Here is a 23,926-nt window from a genome sequence, read left to right on the forward strand (position 1 = left end):
TGCTGCTCTCTTCTGCCATGGCGAATTGAGTAAACTCTCATTACGCCTTCACGCGGCGCATTTAAGGGCGAGGAGAGGGGCTCATTTGATTGGTGTGATGTGTGTAAAACCCACTCCACGCCTTCTCTCCTCCCTCTTTCCGACTTGCGCAGGTAGGGGGGACGGAGGTGGGAAAGAGGAGTAGCTGCGCCAGGCACACGGTGTGTCAAACTTGCAAAATCCGCCTGGCCACACCCAGTTGGCGAAGCGCAGGTGCGCTGCGCCCCCGCCTCGCCCGGTCTGCGAAACTAGAGCCCTATGTCATATTTGTAAAATGAGAAAGTTTGCTCGGGCCAGTGTGCAGTGCTTGGTTTTCGCTCGACTGTTTTCAACATGGCTGGAGGACAAACTTTCTCATTTTACAGCTAAACAGTACACTAAAATATGTTTCTGAAAACGTTTGAGGCACGAAATTGGCAATGCTGTAACCGAATCTCGATTCATATTCGATCAGTGCTGCAGTCTGACTGCAGTTCACAAGCTGCTATTGACATGACTGACAGCTACGTTAGAGACTCCTTTGCTCTGATTGGTTGTTTCCGTTTAGTTACGGTGACATTAAGACTGAGTCAACACTTACATGGGTAATTCTGAACAGCTTTTTCTCTGCGTTTCAGCCTTTCATCCACACACAAACTGCATTTGAGGTCACTAAAAAAGGACCTTTTGTAAAACAGGGTGAATATGGTCAGAAACTCCATGTGACGTGTAGACAGGGAGGACTGAATTTTTGGCTTGAAGCATCATAAATATGGCAACATTTTGTGCAATAGCTGACGCTGATGTTGCCTTGGCTTTGGTTTGGCATGCTTCAATTGTGTTTATTGTTTTTTTTTCGTTTGCATGGAGATTTTTTTAAAACTGTGTCTGTGTGGACGAGATTTTGTTTAGTCAGGTTCACTATGTCCTGATTTCAACCTTCTTTCAATATCTAATATACATTTTTTGAAATGTTAGAGTCTGACAAACCCCAAAACCAATGTTTCCATTTTTTTCCCGAAGTCTCTGTGGTGGCAATCTTGGACTTTCAAAATGGCGACCGCCCATAACCTGTTTTTAAATCAAACTGGCTCTGAGTTTAGGAGTTAACTGCATATTTTTCAAGCCAGGGAAACAAATGGGATCACCTCCAATACATTAAAAATAGAATCTGATGCTGCATCTGCCTATAATGTGCTTTTTTCAGGTAAATAATTGCTGTATCTCTTGTTATTGTACTGCATATTACTACACTTGACAACTAGCTAGGTAGCGCTAGCAGCTGACTTTAGAAAAACAGCAAAGATTTGCTGAGTGGCTAGTTTTAACCTCTGGTTGACATACCTAGCTAATGTTAAACACAATAAGTTATATAGCAGTTGTCAGTTGAGAGACTTTTTAAATAACCCGTGTTTGCATTAGAGATGCTGCTCTAACAATTAAAGCTGTGGCACAATCTTTTAATGCAGTGTGTTCCCAATGGACCTATGTCATCATCTTCCATATTACAAGGGTTTCCTAAATCGGCCAGTCTCTGTATGTTTCCTTGAAATCAGTCTCCCTGTAACCTTGCTATTTGTCTAGATAGCCCATTTATTTTGTCGATGGTGCCTTTGTGTTGTAGGGGGTGGCGAGGGTTGTGGATGGATGGGGACACAATACCCAGTATTTTTATTTTCTTATTTTTGGCTACTCATTTTGTCATGTCATTTCCCAGCTCTTTTGTTCCGTGTTCATGACAAATTGAATAAATATATTCTTAAAAATGAACCTGTGTATTTGTGGACTAAGCCTTAGGAGCTCATACTCCATGATGATATCTACTTTTAAGTGTCCTCATTAAAGTATTTTACCGCACCAGTAAAATAAATGACCAGCTACTGCGTTAACAAAACTGGTGTTATCTAAAATCATTAATAAATTGCCAAGTTGTCCCAGCCCTCCTGTCTGTGAACAAGGTGTTTTTGCCCTCAAGACTTTAGCTGTCTGGGTGTGTTTATGGCCTTGTTCTTGGCACTGCACTGAGCCAGAGTCCCAGGAGATTCTGGGAGGCTGTAGCCAGAGTGACTGGCACCAGCAAATATGTTCAAAGTCGCTTAAATCCTGCAAACTTCAGCCAAACAGTAAAAACCTCTGACTTTATCCTTTATTGTGATGTGTCTACAAAGTGAGCTTTACATAATCAGGGGGGTGTTTGCTTTTTGAAAAGACCTCTGAATGTGTGTGTTTTGTGTGAGCAGCTTTTCGGTGTTGATTCAACGCGTTTATTACCTGCGAGGTGCAGAGGTGTTGAGTTGCGTCCCTGCGTATCCCGACAGTTTATGTTGTCGGGGCTACATAACTTCTGCACCCGAGCCAGGCAGCCTTTCTTTGCGGCATCGAGCAGCGCAGCGTCTCCTCTCAGCAGGTCCTGGATGTCGGTGTCCCCGTCCTTCACTAAGTCCAGAGGTGTGTTCCCGTCTCGGTTCTTCTTGGTGGGGTCCGCTCCATGCTGGAGAAAGAAACCCAACATTGAATTTAGTGTAAATTCAAACTAACATTTACACAGTGGACAGTGTTTGCAATCAAAATGCAGAACATTTTTTGTTAGGACAAAAACAAAATTTTGAGACTTAATTTTAGCTACCATTGACGCAATTCTGAAAAATATCAGCCCCCCAAATTCCCTCATCATTTGAACCCCAGTGGAAGTGTTTCACACAGACGAGGAGGTGACGCTGACAAGTGACGAGCGAGGACAGGATGAAGGTAATTCACCGGAGAGCAGACGAGAGGGAGAGACGAAAAAGGAGGTAGCGAGGTGAGGACAGGACATCCAGTGAAGTGGAAAACACCACACACCCTGGAGATGGGCTGGAAAGCCAACATTTTCACCGTTCATCTGTCTCCTAGGTTACGGTTTAACTTGTCATTTCATTGTAGGTTTTGAAAATCCGCTCATTAAAATTTGATGTTGTGGGACCACTCCCCTGGGTATCCACTGCTGGCCTGAAACTGTCCGTTATACATCTCTAATGGCTGTATTCCCTTTTTAAAAGTTTTTTTGAACCTATCCATGTTCTCATTTTTCTGCCCTACTTCTCCATTTCTATTATCTCTTTGCTGCTGCTGTAATCATATTCTCACTGTAATTTATTCGCTATCCAGGAAAATTAGAATAGAGACCCATTTAAGTAATAATTGGGGACATTTACATATAAATACATGTCGGTTTTGTTCCTCTTCCATTGGATTTCAGCCTATATTCGGTTCATGAAAGATGTCCCATTTATAATAGTGAACAATTCTGGAAGCTTTAAGCTCTCTGCATGATTATCAGACTCATAAAACGTAATGACTTATACATTTTTGATATGTTTACAAACAATATTAAGAGTCTACAGCCATGCTTGTGGCTCTGTGAAGCTGAGCTTAGTCATCGTGGAGCTTAATTCAAAGTGCTAACATTAGCATGCTAACAGGCTCACAATGACGGTGCAGGTGTAAATACCATGTTCATCATCTTAGTTCATCATGCTAAAATATGCTAATTAGCACCTAACCCAAATTACAGCTGATGGGACTGTCGTTAGTTCTGCAGAATTTTTTTATAGAAGTATGGAACAAATTGAAGGTTTGACCTTATTATGGTGATTGATGAGAGGTTAGGGGACCACCTTGTGGGATAGAGTGATGTATGAACCAAATTTCATGGCAAACCTTCTGAAATATTTCTCTGAAATCCCATAAAGTCAACCTGCTGGTGTCGCCAGAGGGAAAATCAGGCATCACTAAAACCATAGGATTCATCTTCACAGTGCAGTAGTTCAAAACTTTCAAAAAATGAAATCTAGATCAGAATGATCCGGATTTTGAAATCCCATGTTTGGTTGTTCAGGATCAGCAAATCCATCTTACTGGTGTGCAGGTTTTTCAAAGCAACATTGGATCACCCAGATATAAACTTTTCAAAATAACTAAATCCAGATAACCAGTGCTCTAAATGCACTGCACTTGTATACTGCCTTTCTAGTCTTCAGATCACTCAAAGCGCTTTTTTACACTACGTCATATTCACCCATTCACACACTGATGGCAGAGGCTACCATACAAGGTGCTATCTGCTACTCAGTAAGCTCTCACACACCAACAGGAGCAATTTGGGGTTCAGTATCTTGCCCAATGATACTTTGACATGCGAACTGGAGGAGCCAGTGATCAAACTGCTGATCTTCCGATGACTGTACAACCCACTCTAACTCTGAGTCACAGCCACCCAAACATGGGACTGAAGATCTAAATGTAGGCAGTCTGCCAACAATCACACTGCAATAACCACTTACCGCCATAGGTACCACTAAAGAGAACAAAATGGACCTTTGAGATCATCATTTTAAATATTTTGTTTTGGGGATTTTGACAGCTATTTGGGGGATTATTTTATGGGGACAAAATCCTTAATAGGCTTAATACTTAGCCTAATACAACGGCAAGAGGGATACAGTTATTAGAAACTACTTTTTTTTTTTTTTTACTTATAATGTGTCAGTGTAATTAACACAAAGTAAGACATTTTAGTTAGAAATTAAATACATTTTTCATATTAACAACTATTTGGGGGACAAAATCATTTAAAAAAAAAAAAAAAAAATACTATTATACTATACNGTGTGAGTGGTTGTCTGTCTCTATGTGTCAGCCCTGTGATAGTCTGGTGACCTGTCCAGGGTGTACCCTGCCTCTCACCCAATGTCAGCTGGGATAGGCTGTATATATATTTATGAATATATATTTGACAAATTGAAAAGTTTTATTGAATTTTGTTCCTGAAATCCACCGTGTATCCTTCTGCTGGATTTTTTCAATCAAAAGGTATCCCAATCCTACTAAAACGTTTTGAACAACACATACTGAAAGTCTGATCAAGATCAAAACCACAACTGGATTACATAATCCAATCTGATTTCAGAACCCTATTTTTCTTTTAATCCAGTCTGGGCCCTGGCATGATAGATATCTGTACCTAATGTAACGACAATCCATCCAGTGGTTGTTCAGATGTTTCACTTTGGACCATCCATCGAGCTATATGCAGGCAGAGCTGGGTGTTAATTGTGAACAACAACAGCCAGAAAGAACAAAAAGAAAAGCCACCTCACATAAGGTCAAATTTCATCAATGCAAACAAGAAAAAAAGTCCCAACTGACAGTTGGTCTCTGGCAAAAAGACGATACATCACACCCAGATCATAAGTCATGAGTTCACACATTTCATGCCAACTGCTAACAAGGCAGATTCTCCTTTAATTGAAGAGAAATTCATTATGTTCCTGCACTTCTTTCCTTACAAAGAAAATGCTAATGCACGTTTTGTATATCTCAAAAGATCCCTCCAGAATATCACAGTACTGGGAGCAAAAGCAGCGGAGTTTTATTCCGAGCACAAATCCAACACGGAAAGGGGACAATAGAAAGTTGACAACAAACAGAGCAGACAAAAGAAAACCTACTGCTGAACTCTGGAAAAGTTTATTCAAAAAGAGAGAACAGTTGCATCCCGAGGCCATGGCAGATTAACACCAAAGAGCGGGAACACTCTGTTGCTTGTGTGCATGTGTGTGTGTTAAAGGGGAAATGAGGGCGCTGCCATGTGTACGCAAGAATCACAATCGCCAGCTTAGTACAGTCAGTGTGAGGATTTTCCAACCAGAGTGGAAAAATGCCAAAACCTCCCACCACCTTGAAGAATCGATCATCTGTGTGTGTTTCTAACCTCGGCCTCCAGACCTCTTACTGCAACCGCCAGATCAGTGAAAGTGAGGCCTGAGGGAGCTTCTGTATCTCTCAACTCCACGACTGCTGTGAGAGCACTTCCTGACACTACCTGCATGAGCCTCACACGCTGACATTGAGTCCATCACTGAGGTTACACCAGACAAGGATGAACAATAACCTGTAATAAACTCCCACTAAGAGGAGTGAGCCTTGCGTTGGATGAACATAAACAAAGCTGCTGAGACAGATGGTGTTTCTGGACATGTGCTGACCAGCCACAGTAGCACCGTTCTTTATGAGCAGTGAAAAGCAAATCACTGTTGCAGCTCAGAGCTTCTCACTTGCCTCAAGTTAGGAATTACAGATGAAGGAAAACCCAACATAAAGTGTCTCAGGAAGGTGTTGGACCACCATGACTCTACAGTACAGCTTCAGTGCAAAGGAGGGATTTGATTTTTCCAGTTTAATCTGAAACTCTGCGTTTTCGGACTTTAAAAGGTCTCCACTTCGAGCGGGTAATTGTCACTTCAAAAGAACGCAGTGCTGTAATTTTGCAGAACGGAACAGAGGCAAGACGAGACCAATCAGAGAGGGTTAACAGGAAAACACATTCAAGTACTCGTGCCTTATTGGCTAACAAGTCTGTCAATTCTTCAAAGACCTACTATGGAGGACTTTCATCAAACAATGTACAGTAATCTCTCTTAATCATCACTTATGACCCACCATAAGTGTGTGGGGTGTATTTTTCTGCAGACACACTGCCCTCTGTCTGTATTTTTTGATTTTCTTCTTATTCTCTGTGTTCGGGAGGTTTATGGGCCCGTACCCCCACAGCACTCAGGTGAGGTTGGAGCTTCATAAAAAGGTAGCGACCAGGTGCTAGACAGTAAGCTGCAAGCATCCAAGAGACACAGCACAGAAAAACGCAAATACAGCGAGGTGAAATGCCAAACAAGAGAATCTAGGGTTGGCTTTTTCTTTCACTTTCGCTGGTGAGCAAGTTTGCAAACAGTTACTGACAATCCTGCATAATATACTAGGGCTGTAACGATCCATCGCTCTGGATCGATATATCGACTCAGCGATCAACGATCCAAAATCATCGATGCAGAGTGAAAACATCGATTCCTATTGACATCTTTAGGATGCGCTTTTATTTTGAAAGTTTGTGTCACTGTCGAACAGCGACAGGAAGACGGCAAGCAGCCAAGAGAAAGATGATGAGGATGACGTTATATATCAGTGTGGAAATATTTTAGATTTCAGAAAAAATACGGGTCAACAGACAGAGCACATGGTGTATGTGAACAATGCTGTTACCAGATAAAACATGACGTAACGTTACCTGCCTGGAAGAACACCTCACTCCCATAACTTCTCACTACAGCAACATTAGCTGCTCTGTTTCAACAATGTTCGGCTCAAATTCAACCAAGCTGTTCTGTCAGGAGATAGAGTGACTAAAGAGTCAGTGACACCAATGGTGAGTAAGAAAAATAATCATGTTTAAAGTAATTTGTTAAGATATGAGTTGAGGAAAAAAAGTCTGCTAGCCGCTAGGCTAATTTATGCAATGTAAACATGCTTAAGGTAATAATGAGTGACTAGCAAAAAACAGCTGTCTTGTCTCTGAGTCTTGACAGTTATTACTGAGCTGAATATTACACTTTTGTTCAACAATGTTGTTGTTAATCCATGTTTTATGGCTGTTGGGAGAAGTTTGCCTTCAAGGTTTTAAGCCAGATAGTCCTGACCTTTTAGGAAACAGATGGTGGTTTGGGTTAAAATGAAAAGATTTCTTCCAGAAAGGGCTCTCTAACAGAAAGTCCTGAAGGTTAACTTATTCCATGTGCTGTGTAATGCGTGTTAGTGGAGTCAGTTTAAAGTAAACTTTACTGCACATAAGTGGCCCAAAGCTAAAAAGAAAGGGGTGGCAGCTTCTTCTGTAACCGACTGTGTTATATGGACAGATAATATCACCTCATATCAATCGCAGGCCTTCTGAATCGCACCAAATGGAAATCGTATCATGGCAGACTTTGTAATATCGGCAAATATCGCATCGTTGTCCAGAGAATCGGTACAGTATCATATCGTGATGAAACTGGTGATTTTCAACCCTATAATATACTTTAATTGATGGGGCTACTATGCCAAATGCTAGTTAGCCGAGTTTAGCGCTTACAGTCAAGTCAGTCATGGATATACTAAGATTTTTTACTGGTAAGAGGAGGGAAGCACAAACATCCTCGCATGCAGAGCCAGAAAAACAAGGTCTGTAAATATCTGTATCATTTCCAAGTTGCATGAACATTATATAAGTGTAGCATAAGTTATATAAGATACAGCTAATGGACTTCGCATAGCACTGTAGCAATGATAGCTTAGTTATGCCAATGGTCTCATGTTAGATCTTCTTCTATCAGTTTTGTAGTCCGATAACCAGTGATAATGCAATTCCATGACCAATTCAATTAAGACACAGAATAGTGTTTCGGATCCAGGTCATGGTAATCAAAAGTGCTATATCGTAGGCAACTGGACCTGCTTGAGTTTCTTGAAGACGTTCTTCTCTCAACCAAGAGGCTTCTTTAGTTTCAACGGACTGGTGCAGAGTCACAGGCTTTAAATTCTGTGTGGGTGTGAACCCTTACAGAGTCGTTGAGGTCACGTTAGCTCTGGGTTTCAGAGTCCTTGAGGTCACATGTGAGCTCTCTAATGACTCTGTAACTCAGAGCTCACATGTGACCTCAAGGACTCTGTAAGGGTTCACACCCACACAGAATTTAAAGCCTGTGTCTCCGCACCAGTCCGTTAAAACTGAAGAAGCCTCTTGGATGAGAGACAAAACGTCTTCAGAGTAAAGTTAGCTTTCAAGCTGGAATTGCAACAAACAGAGACAAGCTGACACAAGGTTTTTTCAAATTAAATACAAAGAAAGGAATAACTTAAAGTATTATATTTGCCTAACTTACAAGAGGGGACAGATAATTTAGAATTTGTTGTAGACAGCGTTTCACAAAGTTTATTAAGTTTCCCCGAACTCAACAACTCACAAAAATCAGCGATTTTTTAATGGAGTCCAGTGCTTTCTCCCCAAGGGACAAAAGATTGCATTGCAGTTACTGTACTCTTAAGATTGTACCCCAAACACATCACTCTGTGTGTCCATGAAAAAACATTCTCTTCTTAGGGGGAATCACATTTTTTGTCAGTTGCCAATCACAAGCCGGCAACGATTTTTCACAGACTCTGGAGCTCTACTGGAGGGACTCCAAAAGATGCTCACTCAATTTGTGATGCTGATGGTGGAGCTGGTGCTAAATGGTTTGAGATCTTGTGACTGTAAAAGCCACAGCATATAATTCACCATCAAACCATTCAGTGACCTCTCATGCTCTCTGAGAAGCATCTGCTATATTTCTCTACTCAGGTTTTTCTTTGCAACCCATCTGTATTAGTCCATTGTAAAAACTATCACCTGTTAATAGTGTGAACAACTATCGCCCTGTGGCACCCTCATAATCACAATGTGTTTTAAACACACAGAAATGTGAAAACATACTTTCTAAACACAGCTTGTCCAATAAAATATAATCAAAATGTGTTACACAATATTAAAGGAAAGCACCAACAACCACTTCAAGATTTGTGCAGTAAAACAGATCAGGGACCTCAACAATAAAGTTGATATCATGGCATTCTTTCTTTTGTACAAATAAACTAAGGCAATTTAAAATACTTAACAGATTACATCACACCCCGTCTCAGCTATATAAAATGGGCATAAGGGCTGACAGTGAATGTATAAAATGTGGTGCTGCTGAAGGAACACTGCTCCATCTGTTGTGGGACTGCAATAAAATGAAAGATCTCTGGTTTGGCATAAAAAAAGAAAATGATGATCCAAACTAATAAAGCCATTCTACTTACACTACAATCATGTATACTGGGAGTTTCAGCAGAGTATCCTCAAAGAATAAGATCTTTTTCTCATTACATATGGTCACAAAGACGGTAATCATAACATATTGGATTGCTTTAAATACACCAACTCGGAAAGAACGGATCATTGAAGCAAAGCATATGATTAAGTTGGAAAGGGACACTTTCAGACTGCAAAATAATGAGAAAGAATATTAAGAGTTGGTCCAGATGACCCTTTGCTAAACCCCACTCCCGAACGCAGACTGGCCAATCAAAACGTAGCATGGGACCGGCTCAGACCAGGGTCCGACAACAACACAGCTGTGCTCCATTGACTCTAATGCAATGGTTTCAGATTTCCTTCATTTTCAGGCTGGTTTTGTGGATTTGGAGCTAAATGTTGTGCCTGGGGCACGTTGTGTATTAATGATACTCGTTACCTGGAGAGGTTGGAAAAAGATATACGTTTCTTCCCTGTTCCAAAACCAAAATCAAACCCTGAAAAGTGTAGGGTTAGCTAGCTAGCTACTGAAGATATAGCCTACTGAATGTACACACATGCTGCTTTTGCTTTATAATGATTATAACAGTGAAACAAAGACCGACCCTGCTGTACAGGAACCAGTGAAGGGAAGCAGGGAAACTTTGCTGATATTCAACTAGCTGTGTGTCATCACAGTGTGTGCAGATGAACGTTGTTTGGCTTCCCCTGGAGATCCCTGCCCATCCGGCAACAGAGGTCCGGGTGCTGGCAGCAGCACGGGGTCGAAGCCAAACACGGTTCATCTGCACACACTGTGATGCCACACAGCTGGTTCAACATCAGCAAAGTTTCCCTTTATGTTCATTGTCTTGTGTGGCGATCAGCAGTGATGTGGTGGTTCACTTTTACACTGTGATCTGTAGCCTATAGTTCGGCTTTAGCTTCTAACTATCTTTGTCTTTTTAACCTGTTGTTGCTGCTGAGTCAGTTTGACATCCTGGATATATCCTTCAAACACAGACTGTAGACCCCTCTGTCTGCTTCTCTCTGGAATCACTGTTTCAGTTTTCCAAAAAATAGCGAAAAGTCAGAATCATGTATTTTGTTTTTTTCTGGTTGTATTTTGTAAGTGAATAATAAAAAAGAAAAGAAAAAACAACTTGAGAAGTGCACTCAGTAGAATGCAGATCTCCGCCAGGAGGCTACCCGGGCTGATTATGGATATTCATATTCTATTCTTTTAACCAAAAAAGAAACCATTTAACTTCACAGCCTGCTTACTAGCTCATGGTAGAAGCACATTCATCAAGGAAAATGACCAAATCAACAAAATCTGCAAGTCTACTAAATCAGGTAGGTAAAACACTCCACTTCTGAAACACTACAGTATGAAGCTATGCAGCGGATGACACAAAACCAGGTTGTAGCCGCACCGCAGAGTGCTGTGCCCAGTGGAATTGTCTGTCTCAGGTCCCTTACAGTGAAGATGGGGACGAAGATAACAAACACAGGGACTAATTGATCTTGCAACATGCTTGACTTAGTGGATCATAACATATCAAGTATGGAATTAATCTGCAGATGCTCTGCTTCAAAATGAGACCAAACTTTGTTAAGGATGTCAGTTTTTGAGCCACAACGAAGGCCAAAATTTGGTCTGCAACAGATGGTAAGGCTTGTTGTTTTTTAGCCGAGCCAACTTCCAGAAAACTTGCGGCCCCTGCCAGCTGGTTAAGAGGAGTGAGGAGTCAGCAGTCAATGACGCTATAAAACAGTCAATAAAACTGGTTTTTCAACAATTATGAATCACCGATACCACAAGAGGTCCTTGAGTTCGCAGTCATTGATGTGCGCACAAAATATAAGGCTGATTGGTCCAGTACTATTCGGATGGATACACACTTACACATGCATACCAGGGTGTTAGCAGGTATCAAGACACGTTCAAGACACATTTTAACTACATTTAGGGACAGATTTTTGGACAAATCATGTTTTTCTCATTAAAGCATTGCAGGTAAGTGCAAATATGATGTAAAATGACAGTATTATAGTTTTTTAATGATTTGTAACATTAGAAATGTGGACATTTACAGAGAAAGGCTTCACTTATTTTCACAAAAATAAATTAAATAATGGATAAATTAAAATTAGATCAAATGTTTGTAGTAGTTAAGAGCTCACAAATTTAAATTTAAGAGGGTTTAATGACTTTTAAGGCCTTATTGTTATACAATTGACATTTTAAGACTTTTTAAGGAACTGCAGACACCCTGCACACATATGACTAAACGCATAATCCCCTCTAGGTTTATGCCTGGTGAAGATAAAAACAACAACAAACGAAATACATTTTTTGATGTGTGCACAAAATATTAGGCTGATAGGTCCAGTACTATTCAAGATAAGCTGCAGACAGATGGATACACACTTCCACATGCACACCAGGGTGTCTACAGGTATCAGACAGTTAAATTTAATGCTTTTAAGACCCTTTCAGGACACCTTTTAACCAAATTTAGGACAGAGTTTTGGACAAATCATGTTTTACTTATTAAAGCATCACAGGTAAGCATTGCAGATAAGTACTATATATAGGTTTTGTGCAGGGGTAAGTGTCATGTAGGAGTACGGTTATTAAAGGAGTTCAGTAAATCTACATTTTGCCAACAGGTAAGTGCAAGTATGAAGTAAAATGACAGTATTTTAGTGGGTTTTTTTTAAGATATGTAAGTTTAAAAATATGGACGTTTTCATAGAAAGGCTTCACTCATTTTCATAAAAGGAAATTATAAAATGGATAAATGACATAAGATAAAATGTTTGTAGGAGTTAAGACCTCACAAATTCAAATTTAAGACTATTTAATGACTTTTAAGGCGTTATTGTCATACAATTAACATTTAAGGACTTTTTAAGGACATTTTAGGCAAGTGGAAGAAAAAAAGAAAAAAAACATCCCCCAGTATCACTTTGCCAATGGAGTGATCAGGTGAATGGATAGCACCATTTCCCTTGCATGTTAAATAATAGATTTTATATCCATATTTTAAACAGCAAAAGAAAATGCAAATTAATGCCAGTTTCCATCCACTGCTGTTATGCAGACATTAAGAGTTGGGTAAATCAAGATAAACAGTTGGTGGCAAAAACTCTCCAGGCAGGAGCCATTAAACCACCACAGAAGAAGAGGCCACAACAAGATGACGCAATTAAAATGAGCATTAGTCGAACCTGGTGGAAAACAAAAGGTGATTGAAATGAGACCTTTATGTTTATTTCACGTGTTAATTTGAGGAACGTTACAGTCTCCTCGTCGCTCCACAAGGATCCGTTTTCTTGTGCTGCAGGTTTTAGTCATGATTTATTTGCTAAGTCTGTTTCCATTGCACTTTGAAATTGCTTTTTCCCCCCAGAGCTGTCACCTTCCTTAACACTGCCCACTCCGCTCAACCATAACTGTCATCGCAGCAGCTCCACTGCACCACACACCACATCCACACTCGCTCACTGCATCATCACACTTTTACTTTGTCACCACCAGCACTGCTCAATTGCAGTTAGCCTCAAAGTGATTAGTGATTGCCGCTGTGAACTGTTGCGTGCAGTACTTTCCTCAAGTTTGTCAGTCCGACCTTGTCAGTCTCACAATAACTTCTCTGGTTGGTTGGCTGAACCACCTCACTGCTGATTTCTCTTTGTTATATGCTGCTCACATGGCAGATCATGCGTTACTGTTTATTGCAACATTTAACAGACCCTGAGGAATAATTTATAACTCCAGTTGTCCTTGTACTATTCCAGTTTTGTAGTATTTATGCTTATCTTTTGCTACATTCTGTTTTTGTAGGTATTTAATTTCATTATTGTGTTTTATATTCTTCAGTGCATCCGACACACAGATTGCTCCCAACTTAACTTCATTGTGTAATGACAGGAAAGGAATTCTGATTGAAAAAAATCTTAAAGGAACACATTTTCCCTGCAGCTGATGTGCGTTTGGTTTGCCGTGTGCGTCCTGTGTCTAAAAATAATTTATTCAGCCCCATATGGCAGCAGTGCTGTGGTGAAGCAGCCTTGTCTGGAAGTGTTTATGATAGAAAAACAAAAACACGCTCAGCTGTAAAACCGCATCATTTCACAGGACTCATTTAGAGTCGATGAGATGTGACAATCAGGAATTACACAGCAGATATTTTCAGCCTTGTAGTGTGATTGGTTAGAGTTTACCCTGATTGGGCTGAAAACTCCCCAAGAGCATGACAAGTCATACCTTTTAGCGAATACTTGCCTCTGATGGGCCGATTTTTGGAGTCTAATGACTGTTATTTCACAGAGTCTGATCCATACTGTTGATTTGTACACCTTATGCAGCTTTAAATACGCAGCACCGGGCTGATTTTCATGGCAGACACTCCAACTGAGTTTTTCAAGAGTTATTGTACTGCTTCACTGAATACTCGATTCTGATTGGTCAATTACAGCATTCTGCGGTCTGTTATTCTGTTATTTCTGGGGATGGCTTTTAAGAAGTGGTACTAAATTGGTTCCACATCCTGACAGGTCAATAAGCTCCCAGAAAAAAAGTGCTGCTATCTGTATTTATGTAATGTTAATTCATTCTAACACAGGCAGCATGTTCAAATTCCTAATTGTTTCCTATTGATGACAAGGCTGCCTGCGTCAAGTGATTTACTTCTGTGTAACTGCGTGTTAACACTCTGTGCTCTCCAGTCGTGACTGACAGGACAAATTGTTCCAAAGTGTGAGCTCGCTTTTGAACAGCTATTTTATTTTTACCTATTTCTGTTCGCTCTTAAGAAGCTCAAGGCCTGTAGTTTAGTCATCTGTACTATTGTTTAGGTCTAGCTTCTGTTAGTGAAGCAGCATTAAGGAACATCACCACCTGACATTTGTAGCAATTGCTCCTGCCTCATTATTTCACACATGAAACAATTTAACTTGTTACTCTGCAAAAAACTGTTAATTGTAGTATGTCACTGTGCAGCGGATGGAACAAAACCAGGTTGTTGAATTGAAAATAACTGTTATTAATACTATACTAATACCTACATTGTTAAATTTCCTGGTAGCTTTCTGGTAGTTCTTTGGGTACTTTCCAACCATATTTTTTATCATCTAGTTTCCTTGTACATTTCCATGTGCTTACTAGGTAATAACTCAGTACTTTCGCACACGTTCATTAATTTGCAGCTGCATCTGGTGCTTCATATTGATTTTTTATTGTTGGAGCTGGATTCTGTTATTGTTTTTAAATCTTTAAATGGTCTGGCCCCGCCTTACCTCTCTGGGCTGCTCCATCCCTACGCTCCTGCTCGGTGCCTCAGGTCAGCTGATCAGCTGCTCCTGGAGGTACTGAGGTCCAAGCTGAAGCTCAGGGGGATAGAGCTTTTTCTGTTGCTGCACCCAAACTTTGGATCGACCTACCTTTGCGCATCAGACAAGCCCCCTCACTGTCCATTTTTAGAACTCGTCTTAAAACCCATTTTTATTCTTTGGCTTTCAACTCAGCATGAGACTCCGCTCTGGTTTTAGTGTTTTTATTGTTTTGCTTTATTTTATTGTTTTTAATTGTTTGTTTTATGTCTTATGTTTTTATGTTTATGTACAGCACTTTTTTTCGGCTGTTGTTGTTTTTAAAGTGCTCTATAAATAAAGTTGAGTCGAGTTGAGTTATTTATTGCACCACACTCTCAGGCTTCAGAGTGTACTCTGGAAACAGACGGAGCAGCAGAACTCAAGGCGTACTGAAAATGAAACTTAACCGTTCATTGTGCTGGTTCTTAAAATTTGTTTTTACGTGCCTCTGCAGCAGCTGCTCCTCTCATCCATCGATCTATTTCGGTTCAGCTTTGATTGGAATCGACTGATCAGTTATCATCACCGCTACTCAAACTCCATAAAGTGCTGCTAAGGAAAAATAAACTCATGAGGAGCTTTGCCTGTGCTGCGTTCATGGACGTGCAAAAACCTCAGAATTTAGACAGGGGACACGGAATGATCCCAGACTGATACAAAGCGTCATACACACAAACATGAAAAGTTTGCAGCAATTATCAAAATATATTTGCCGTTAGCCTCAGTAAAAGTTGACAGTCGATGTACATCTGTCTGCATCCTAGTTTTACCGCTGCCTAAGACGATTGTAATTGGTTTAAAGAAATAAAAACAACCGAGAGCATCTTTTAACCCCTGTAGCAGAACAACAATATGTGCTTCCAGACCTTTTCTTTAGCAGCGTGGATAGGGCTGGCTACACAAGACTATTTTCACAAAAATAATAACCCACTCACTGTAAATTATCACTTACGACTAGATTGCTTCTAAGGTTTTCCATGCACATGAATTTATATGCATTTGTGGCACTGAAAGTTTGTTAGACATTAGGAGAGAAGAGTACAGTCTGCATACTTGCCAACTCTCCCGATTCACGCGGGAGACTCCCGATTTTTCACCCTATCTCCCGCAATGCTCCAGGTCAGTAATTTCTCCTGCTAATCTCCCGATTTTACAGTGAAGGAAAAAAGTAATATTGTGGGGGATATTTGTTGCAGTATCTGGCAACCCTGGCCTGCCTGCGCGTATGAGGCCGCGTATGAGGCAAGCCGGTGACGTGACTCAGTCACTCGCTGGAGGCAGTGATACGCCAAGTAGCGCTGATACTGCCAGAAAAGAAGAAGAAGAAGAACAAGAAGAAGTCACTCGCTGGTTTTTGTCTTCCACTCAGTTCAGCGCCCAGGCAGAGATGGATAGAGAAAGAGCCACACCGCCCGCGGAAGTGCTGCGAAGCGCAGCGCACCGAAATTCTCGTGTGAGCCGGAGCACTTCCATTCACATCAGACGCGCATTTCTCCGCGCTGGTCGGCAAGCGGTTCTGCTCCCAGCTGTTGTCTCTACGTCACCCGGCTTGACACATTCGCTTGCGGCTTGCGCAGAAAATAGACCAGACGCCGAAACGATCGCTGCAGGGCGCGAGCCGGCCACGGAGTTGCGCGGCGCGGCGCAGTCAGTGTGGATGACACAATCGGTTAACAAGTGCGCCGAAAGGAAACTGGCTTCGCTTCTCGGCGCTTCGAGGCTATTCGCAGCGCTTCCGCGGGCGGTGTGGCCCTCCGAGGGTGGCACAGTCAGTGGCACACACTTTTTAATTTGATGTGCAATAAATACTGCATACTAAATGCATTGCAGTGTAACCGGCTCATTATTTAACCTTCTGGTACTCATTTCAACAATTATTTTTTCGTTGTCCTCAATGGTAAACAGAATCATTTATTGAATATCAAAGAAACAACATTTTCAGAACAAGTTTCCTTCATCAGGTTTAAAATACAAGGCAAGAAATGACGACAATTATACGCACACCCTGCGAAGGAACCTTTTTCCTTGGGCCGATACACTGATGAAAAAAATCTAAAAACCCTATTTTTCACAACCCAATGTTGGCAAGTATGAGTCTGACCTTGAGCAGCAGCTTGCAGATCTCATATTTGCCCTTGGCAGCTGCTTCATGGAGCGGCGTGAACTTCCACAGGTCGGCCACGTTGACCGAGGCTCCGTGTCTGACCAGCAGCTCGGCCACCTCGTAGTGACCGTATGAACAGGCGTTATGGAGGGGAACCAGACCACTGCAGAGGGAAAACACATGCACACAAGAAACTATTTCATCCCATCAGTTAACCATGCATTTATCACGTAAACCAAAATCTGTCTATTAATGTTTACTTTAAATTAAACCACAACTTAAGAGTCCCACCCTTTGTCCTTGGCGTGCACGTCAGCCCCGTGGTGCAGCAGGTACTCCACCACTGACACTCTGTTGTAGCCGGCCGCAAAGTGAAGGGGGGTGGAGTGTCTCCCCTCCAGATCTCTGCAATTCACATTCTGAGCCGTACACAGCGACTGGAAGAGAGACAGAGACAAAGAGGGAAGATTAAAATGAATATCCGTTTTCAAATTAAGGAGCTGATCTACCAAAGAGCCATGAAGAAATAAATCTATGATATCTGGCTGCATAACCAAACACGTAGTACCTCCTTGTTTCTATTACTCAGCTTTAGAAGGACAAAGTTCCACAGCAGAAAGATTTGATTTTCAGATTAGATCATTTCAAGAGGTTTTTCACAATGTGAACATGGAAAGAGTTTTTTTTTAAATGCTCCAGTGCAATAACACCACTTTCTGACTGAAGATGGATGATGAGTCGCAATACATAATCAGGAACAGAAAAACTGAGGGAGGAAAAACAAGCAGCTGACAGGAAACTGGACACATCATTTTTCTCTGATAAGTGGTGCAAAAATCAAATATAATTTACATATAAATTCAAAAAGGGAACGTTTCATTGTTCTGCCTTGAATTTTGCAGGTTTATTCTCTCTCAGCAGAACATATTTCTTTGAAGTTTTTGTCACTGTTCTTTGCTTATTATAACAATTTACTTTTTCTTTTTTATCATGTTACCTTGAGATTCACCTGAAGGGAGGTTTAAGGACAGACGGTGTCGTACACTGTACAGATGGTAGATCCCCTTGAGGCGAATCTGTAATTTGTGACAGTGTGCTATATTAATAAACTTAACCTGACCTGATCTAGAAACAATTCATGTTACTGCTAATGACATTTTATTGTGTTTTAACCACACTAGGACCAGCTCCCCTCACATTTCCTATAGCGCCACGATGAGGTTCACATTTGTAACTCCAGAACTAACAACATTCTCATCAGCCTCAGCTGGATCTTGTGTTTGCTGCTAATTAGCAAATGAGAATGCTTACACACTACAAGAAGATAGCGAACATTACACCTGCTAAACATCAGCCTACTATCACTGTGAGCAAGTTAGCATGTTGGCATTAGCATTTACCTCCAAGCACCTTTGCATCTAACTACAGGCTCACAGAACTGCCAGCATGGCTAAAGACTGATAGGGCACTCATTAAATGATCTATACCACATGGTCTAAAGTAGTGGTTCCCAACTGGTCCAGCCACGGTGTCCAGATTTCTCCTTAGTCATTAGGTCAAGGTCCACACGGTTTAATCTATTCAGTGTCATACTCGCATTTGGCCATGTCATTGAGCTAGTTTGCTGTCTCTGTTGAGCAGCTGTCCGGTGGTTAGAGCTTAGATTCTCTGCCCGAGCCTGAACCCGACCTGGGCCCGTAATTTCCCGCCACTATCCTCGGGCTCGGACGGGTCGGGCTCCTCATAATAGACCTAGGCTATGGAACCAACTTATCACACCTAGGGAGGGTGTGGCCCCCCCTTGACGCCGCCACTGGCCCGCGTACATGTGAGTGATCGCTGGTGACAACGTGTGTGTCGACTTTGTCGAGTGTACCAGGTGCAGCGCAATGCTGGTATATGGCAGCAAAAACACGGGGACCTCGACACTTAAGAGGCACATGACGAAGGCTTGTCATATAAAGAAAGACACGAGTCAGCCTTCAATGTCCACGTTCATAATCCTTAAAAAAATGTTGGGTTTAAACTGGGCTCAGGCTCGTAATTACAGTACAGTTAAAGGGACAGGCTGGGCTGGGCTCAGAACATGAACGGGCTCAGGTGGGGTCGGGCTGGATATTTTGGGCCCAATCTAAGCTCTACCGGTAGTCACTCACTCTACAGCAGGAGACGGCACTTTAAAATGAAAGCTCAGTGCTGGAAATTCACTGTACTCCAAAATAGAGCGTGTTTTGTATGAACTTGACACATTCGCTAATCACTTGCGGTCCATTTCAATATTTGTAGTATTTTTTGGTGTATGTTTTTATTTTGTGAAGCACTTTGTGTTGCATTTTTAATGTATGAAAAGTGCTATATAAAAAGTTTGATTTGATTTGATTTGATTTGATTCAAAATGGACCCGCTACCCACTTTTGGACGGCAACCCACCAGTTGGGAACCACTGGTCCAAAGTACATGGTGCAAGGGCATTTAGGGCATCTCCAAATCCACTTTGGCTCATTTAATGACACATCATCTGGTTGTAAAGTAAAGTGCAAGGGGCAAAAAAAACGGCTGTAGTCCCTCAATCATAGTTTCGTCAGAGTGTCATCTTCCATTTCCCCTAACAGCCAGGTGAGCCTGCACCTGGTGCACTGCCAGCAGGTTTCTGCAGAGAGTAACACAGTTGGAGCAGTAACGTCACTGCAGTAAATATGGTGGGACATTTCAGCAGCGAAATTAAAGCTGTGGATGCAAACTTGACACAGGAAACAACACTAAACTTTTAGCTCCTAAAATAATCATTGAAGTTACACTAATACTCCTGCATAAATGCACACAGCATCTCTATTAATTAATGGGGAGTTGGTGAACAGCTCTGCTCTGCTCTCTGCTATGTTCACATTTTAGAGAATGTCATTAAAAATTTCATCATTAATGATGTTTTATTTCAACCACCCACAATGCATCTGCACGTCCCTGTTTGTGTAACAAGCAGAGTGTACGGGTGTTGGAGTCAGACAGCAACTCTGCTCTGCTCTCTGCTATGTTCACATTTTAGAGAATGTCATTAAAACTTTTGTCATTAACAATGTTTTATTTCACCCATTCATAGCCTATCTGCATGTCTGAGTGTGTAACAAGCAGAGTGTACACGTGTTGAGAGCCCACCTATGTACTTGCATCTTACTATCTGAATAATGCCCCCTTTATATAGCAGGGAAAAGCTTCACCATTGACTTAAGGCAAGGTATTTGTTAATCAACGGCACAATCCCTTTCTCTTGCCTCAAAATAGCAATATGACAACAATGTGCTTTACCACACCTTATTTTAAGACCTACACACCCATGGGCGCACAGATGGGCACAAGTATATTTGCTACTTTCACAACATGGGCGCTAGCTGTGAAAATGACGACTTTGTCAGTCTGAAACTGGTAATGACAAGTTGCACAGTGTGCCGCTTTGCACCAGGTGTAAGGGGCCCTCAGTCTTGTTAAACCTGTGCTATATAAAGTGGCCTGACACTGACAAAATGCAAACACTTTCTCCAAATTCAGACTGCAGATTAGGCCAAATACCCAGTAGAAACCTCTTGCAAGGAGGTGATATATCACGAAGAATCAAAAGTTTACAATATCCTTTTTATTCCCTAAAAAACAGAGCCAACAAACCAAAACCAACATCAAATGAGAACAAACAAAACTTCTGAGGGACAGAAAGAAAGAAAGAGAAACAATAATGGAGAAAAGAGTAACGCTGCTCCTCTGCCCACCCCCGACTTATGATGAAAAATATGTCCGTGAAATGAAATATGTGGGGGAAAAAAGGGTTTTAGGGAACAACAGCAACAATATTGAAGTTATTAACTGAAGTTGATTCGCGTCTGCTGAACTGAGGCAGACACCTGCTACCCTGCTGTTCACAGAAAATAACAGCGCTACCTCTCTGCTTTCCTGTTATTTCAGACCCAATTACACCTTGGTTCGACACTAAGAGGAGACACAGTGAGAAATTTATTTTAAAGCTTCCTTCCTCCACGCTCTAGGATCCTATTCTACAGGATATAAAATGAAACATCCTGCTCACAGACGTATTCTTCAAACTCAAGCTATTATCCTTCACTTCAACTGCCATTAAGGCGGTGTCACTTTCTTTTTTATCAAAGCTGTGTTTCCAGTAAAAACATAAAAAATAAAAATTGTAGCCTGCGTCATGGCGAGTGGAATTTGAATTCTGTATAAAATGAAAATGATGTGATTAGTTTTGATGAAAGCTGATGAGTACGATTATACTTGTGCAAATTAGTTTCAAAAACATCAAAACAGCAGCAATGACGGTGGGCAGAGACTCAGTTGGTGTGACATGGGCTCATTTAAGGATCAATTCCAGGTTTCTGAATGTTTTGTTACTGTGATATTTAAAAATACCTATGTTTTTTTTATCAATATAGAGAGTCACCTGGACTGCAACTGAAATAAACTGTATATGTATGCTCAACTGACATTGCATTATCTGTGTAAATCTCATTTCGAAGGCACTTTAGAAAAACAAACATGCATGGAATTGAACCTGCAACAACTGGCAGTGGAAACAAGCTGTAACCATAACATTGACATATCCTAATCTTTTATGTTGACAGGGCGAACTTGTTAGCAGACACATGCTTTATTTACACACCCAGCAGTTAAGGAACAAAATTAGCATCCATCTGGAGTCGTGTTTGTGGCCACCTGATGAATGTAAATCCAAAATCACCCTTGTTTAGCTCCGTTTTTAAGGCTCTTCAGCTGCTAAATGCCCCACTATGTTCATCCTTTGATAATACTTCAAAATACAGTAAATGTAGGTGTGGCTTCTGTGTTGTGGCGAGCACTGGGGATGTACCGATTCATCGGCCAAACATCGGTAAAGGCTGATATTTGCTTTGTCGACTGCCATCAGTCATTCGGCAAATGAGATGATATTCATTGATAGCAGTGGCAGGTATTTTTCTGTCATGCTGCATCAATTTTGCGCCAGCTAAATGTCGTTTTCAGTTACTCGCGGTCCGACTCAGACAGCAGTCGCTGGCATACTCTGCTGCTGATTTGGAGAGGACTGGATACGACTCCAATCCCTGGCATGAGGTAAGACCTCAGCAGGTGCTGTGGGACATGCAGTTTGTAAGACATGTTTCTCTGCGGAGGCCCCATTTCCAGAAGAGCGGCTGCACTCGGAAATTGAAGAAGCAGTCACCTTCGTTTCCCCAGTGCTGGCACAAATGGCACGCAAATGCCAATGTGCTCCATGAACAAGCACGGACAGTAAGCAGCTGTTGAGCTCTGCATCTCACATCTTGAGTAAGAAGAGAAATAGATTTAGCCGCAACAAGATAGAGATGCTTATGGTATTTTTCGTAGTTGTAGTTAGTATAGGGATGAAAGAAGGCTACATTAAAGGCTGGTTCGTAATGGAGATGTCTTTGTTTCCAACCAAAAACCACTGGTATCGGCATCAGCTATCAGTCAAACTGTTAATTTGTACATCTGTATTAGGGCTGTCAAAAAAATTTCAAGTTCGAAATATATTCAAATATAAATATATTTTTTATAAGTTCGAACCTAAATTTGATAATTCGAATATCATTAATAATTAATCAATACTATTAATAATGATGTATATCATGGCGAATCCCGTTGGAGATGGCTGGCGCACAAGCCGGGCCAGAGAGGGACACAGCGACGGAGGGAGAGGCGCTGACGGAGGAGCCCGCTGCGCCAACACCACCCACTGCGCTGTCCGCGATGTGTGACCTGTTCGGGAGACATACAGGGAGAGTGTTGCACCTGCTGCCTCCCTGCCTACCCTTTTTGAAGAAGAGATGAAACGTTACCAGAATGAGACACCACTACGAGCCGACCAGGATCCACTCTTGTGGTGGAAAACTACGCCCTGAAGTATCCAAACATTGCTCAGATAGGGAGGCAGAAGTTGGTCATACCTGGCACTTCAGTGAGGTCAGAACGGGTGTTTTCATCCCAGTGTCACGTACATATTGCCCCAGCAATAAGCATCTTATTTTTTGTGGGGTTTTTTGTAAAAAATAAATAAATAAATAATAATAATAATAAATTTGAATATTATTTGAACTCTACTAAATTAATTCCAAAATATTCAAACTCAATTTCATGGTGCTTTTGACAGCCCTAATCTGTATTAGCATCCCTACAGAGTGCACAATATGTCATGGTATTCACTGCTTCGAATTAAGTAGAAAATGCTCCTTTTCTTTGACCCGTCGTCTCGGGTGACCAGTCTTTCTAACAGTCACAGTTTGAACCTCCTCAACATCTGAACAGATGACAGAAATCAGCCCAGCAACGGTGCAAAGTGTTATTTTTCCTCTGTCAATCAGTAGTTCAACCAGCCTGTTAACCCCAGTCCATGTGTGTGTGCGTGTCTGTGTGTGTGTGTGCATCAGGTAGACAGAGACTGACATGAAGCCAGACCAGAGCTCGCTGTCTGTTCTGCTACGATTCCCTGCCTACCTGCCAAAGCATCTCACTTCAGACACTGACAGACCCTCTTCATCTGGATAACCCCATTACTGTCTGTCTCCGTGGGTAAAGACACAACGATTTTCACTCTACACCAAATACTTCTGTCAAATACTGTGCCGGATCTCACCAGGTCCTGACATTTGGTGGGTGGTTTTATCCGAGGCATATTACAGAGCATCATGAGCGCCTACATTTTTAACACGAGTGGGCCCGGTGCAAATCAAACTGCTAAC

The 23,926-nt window shown here is 41.5% G+C and overlaps 1 protein-coding gene across 4 annotated transcripts in view; it reads right to left on the reverse strand.

Moving 5' to 3' along the window:
- Nucleotides 1–23,926, reverse strand: part of tnksa (tankyrase, TRF1-interacting ankyrin-related ADP-ribose polymerase a) — a 152,893-nt gene that overhangs the window by 24,638 nt on the left and 104,329 nt on the right. For all 4 annotated transcript variants that reach the window (XM_050053054.1, XM_050053053.1, XM_050053052.1 and 1 more), the window contains 3 exons: nucleotides 17,460–17,605; nucleotides 17,166–17,331; nucleotides 2,290–2,509 (listed from right to left, as the gene is read on the reverse strand). In XM_050053054.1, the coding sequence (XP_049909011.1) occupies nucleotides 2,290–2,509; nucleotides 17,166–17,331; nucleotides 17,460–17,605 (532 nt within the window). The remainder of the gene's footprint in view (nucleotides 1–2,289; nucleotides 2,510–17,165; nucleotides 17,332–17,459; nucleotides 17,606–23,926) is intronic.

Source organism: Epinephelus moara, chromosome 9 (genome assembly GCF_006386435.1).
Source record: "Epinephelus moara isolate mb chromosome 9, YSFRI_EMoa_1.0, whole genome shotgun sequence".
NCBI lineage: Eukaryota > Metazoa > Chordata > Actinopteri > Perciformes > Serranidae > Epinephelus > Epinephelus moara.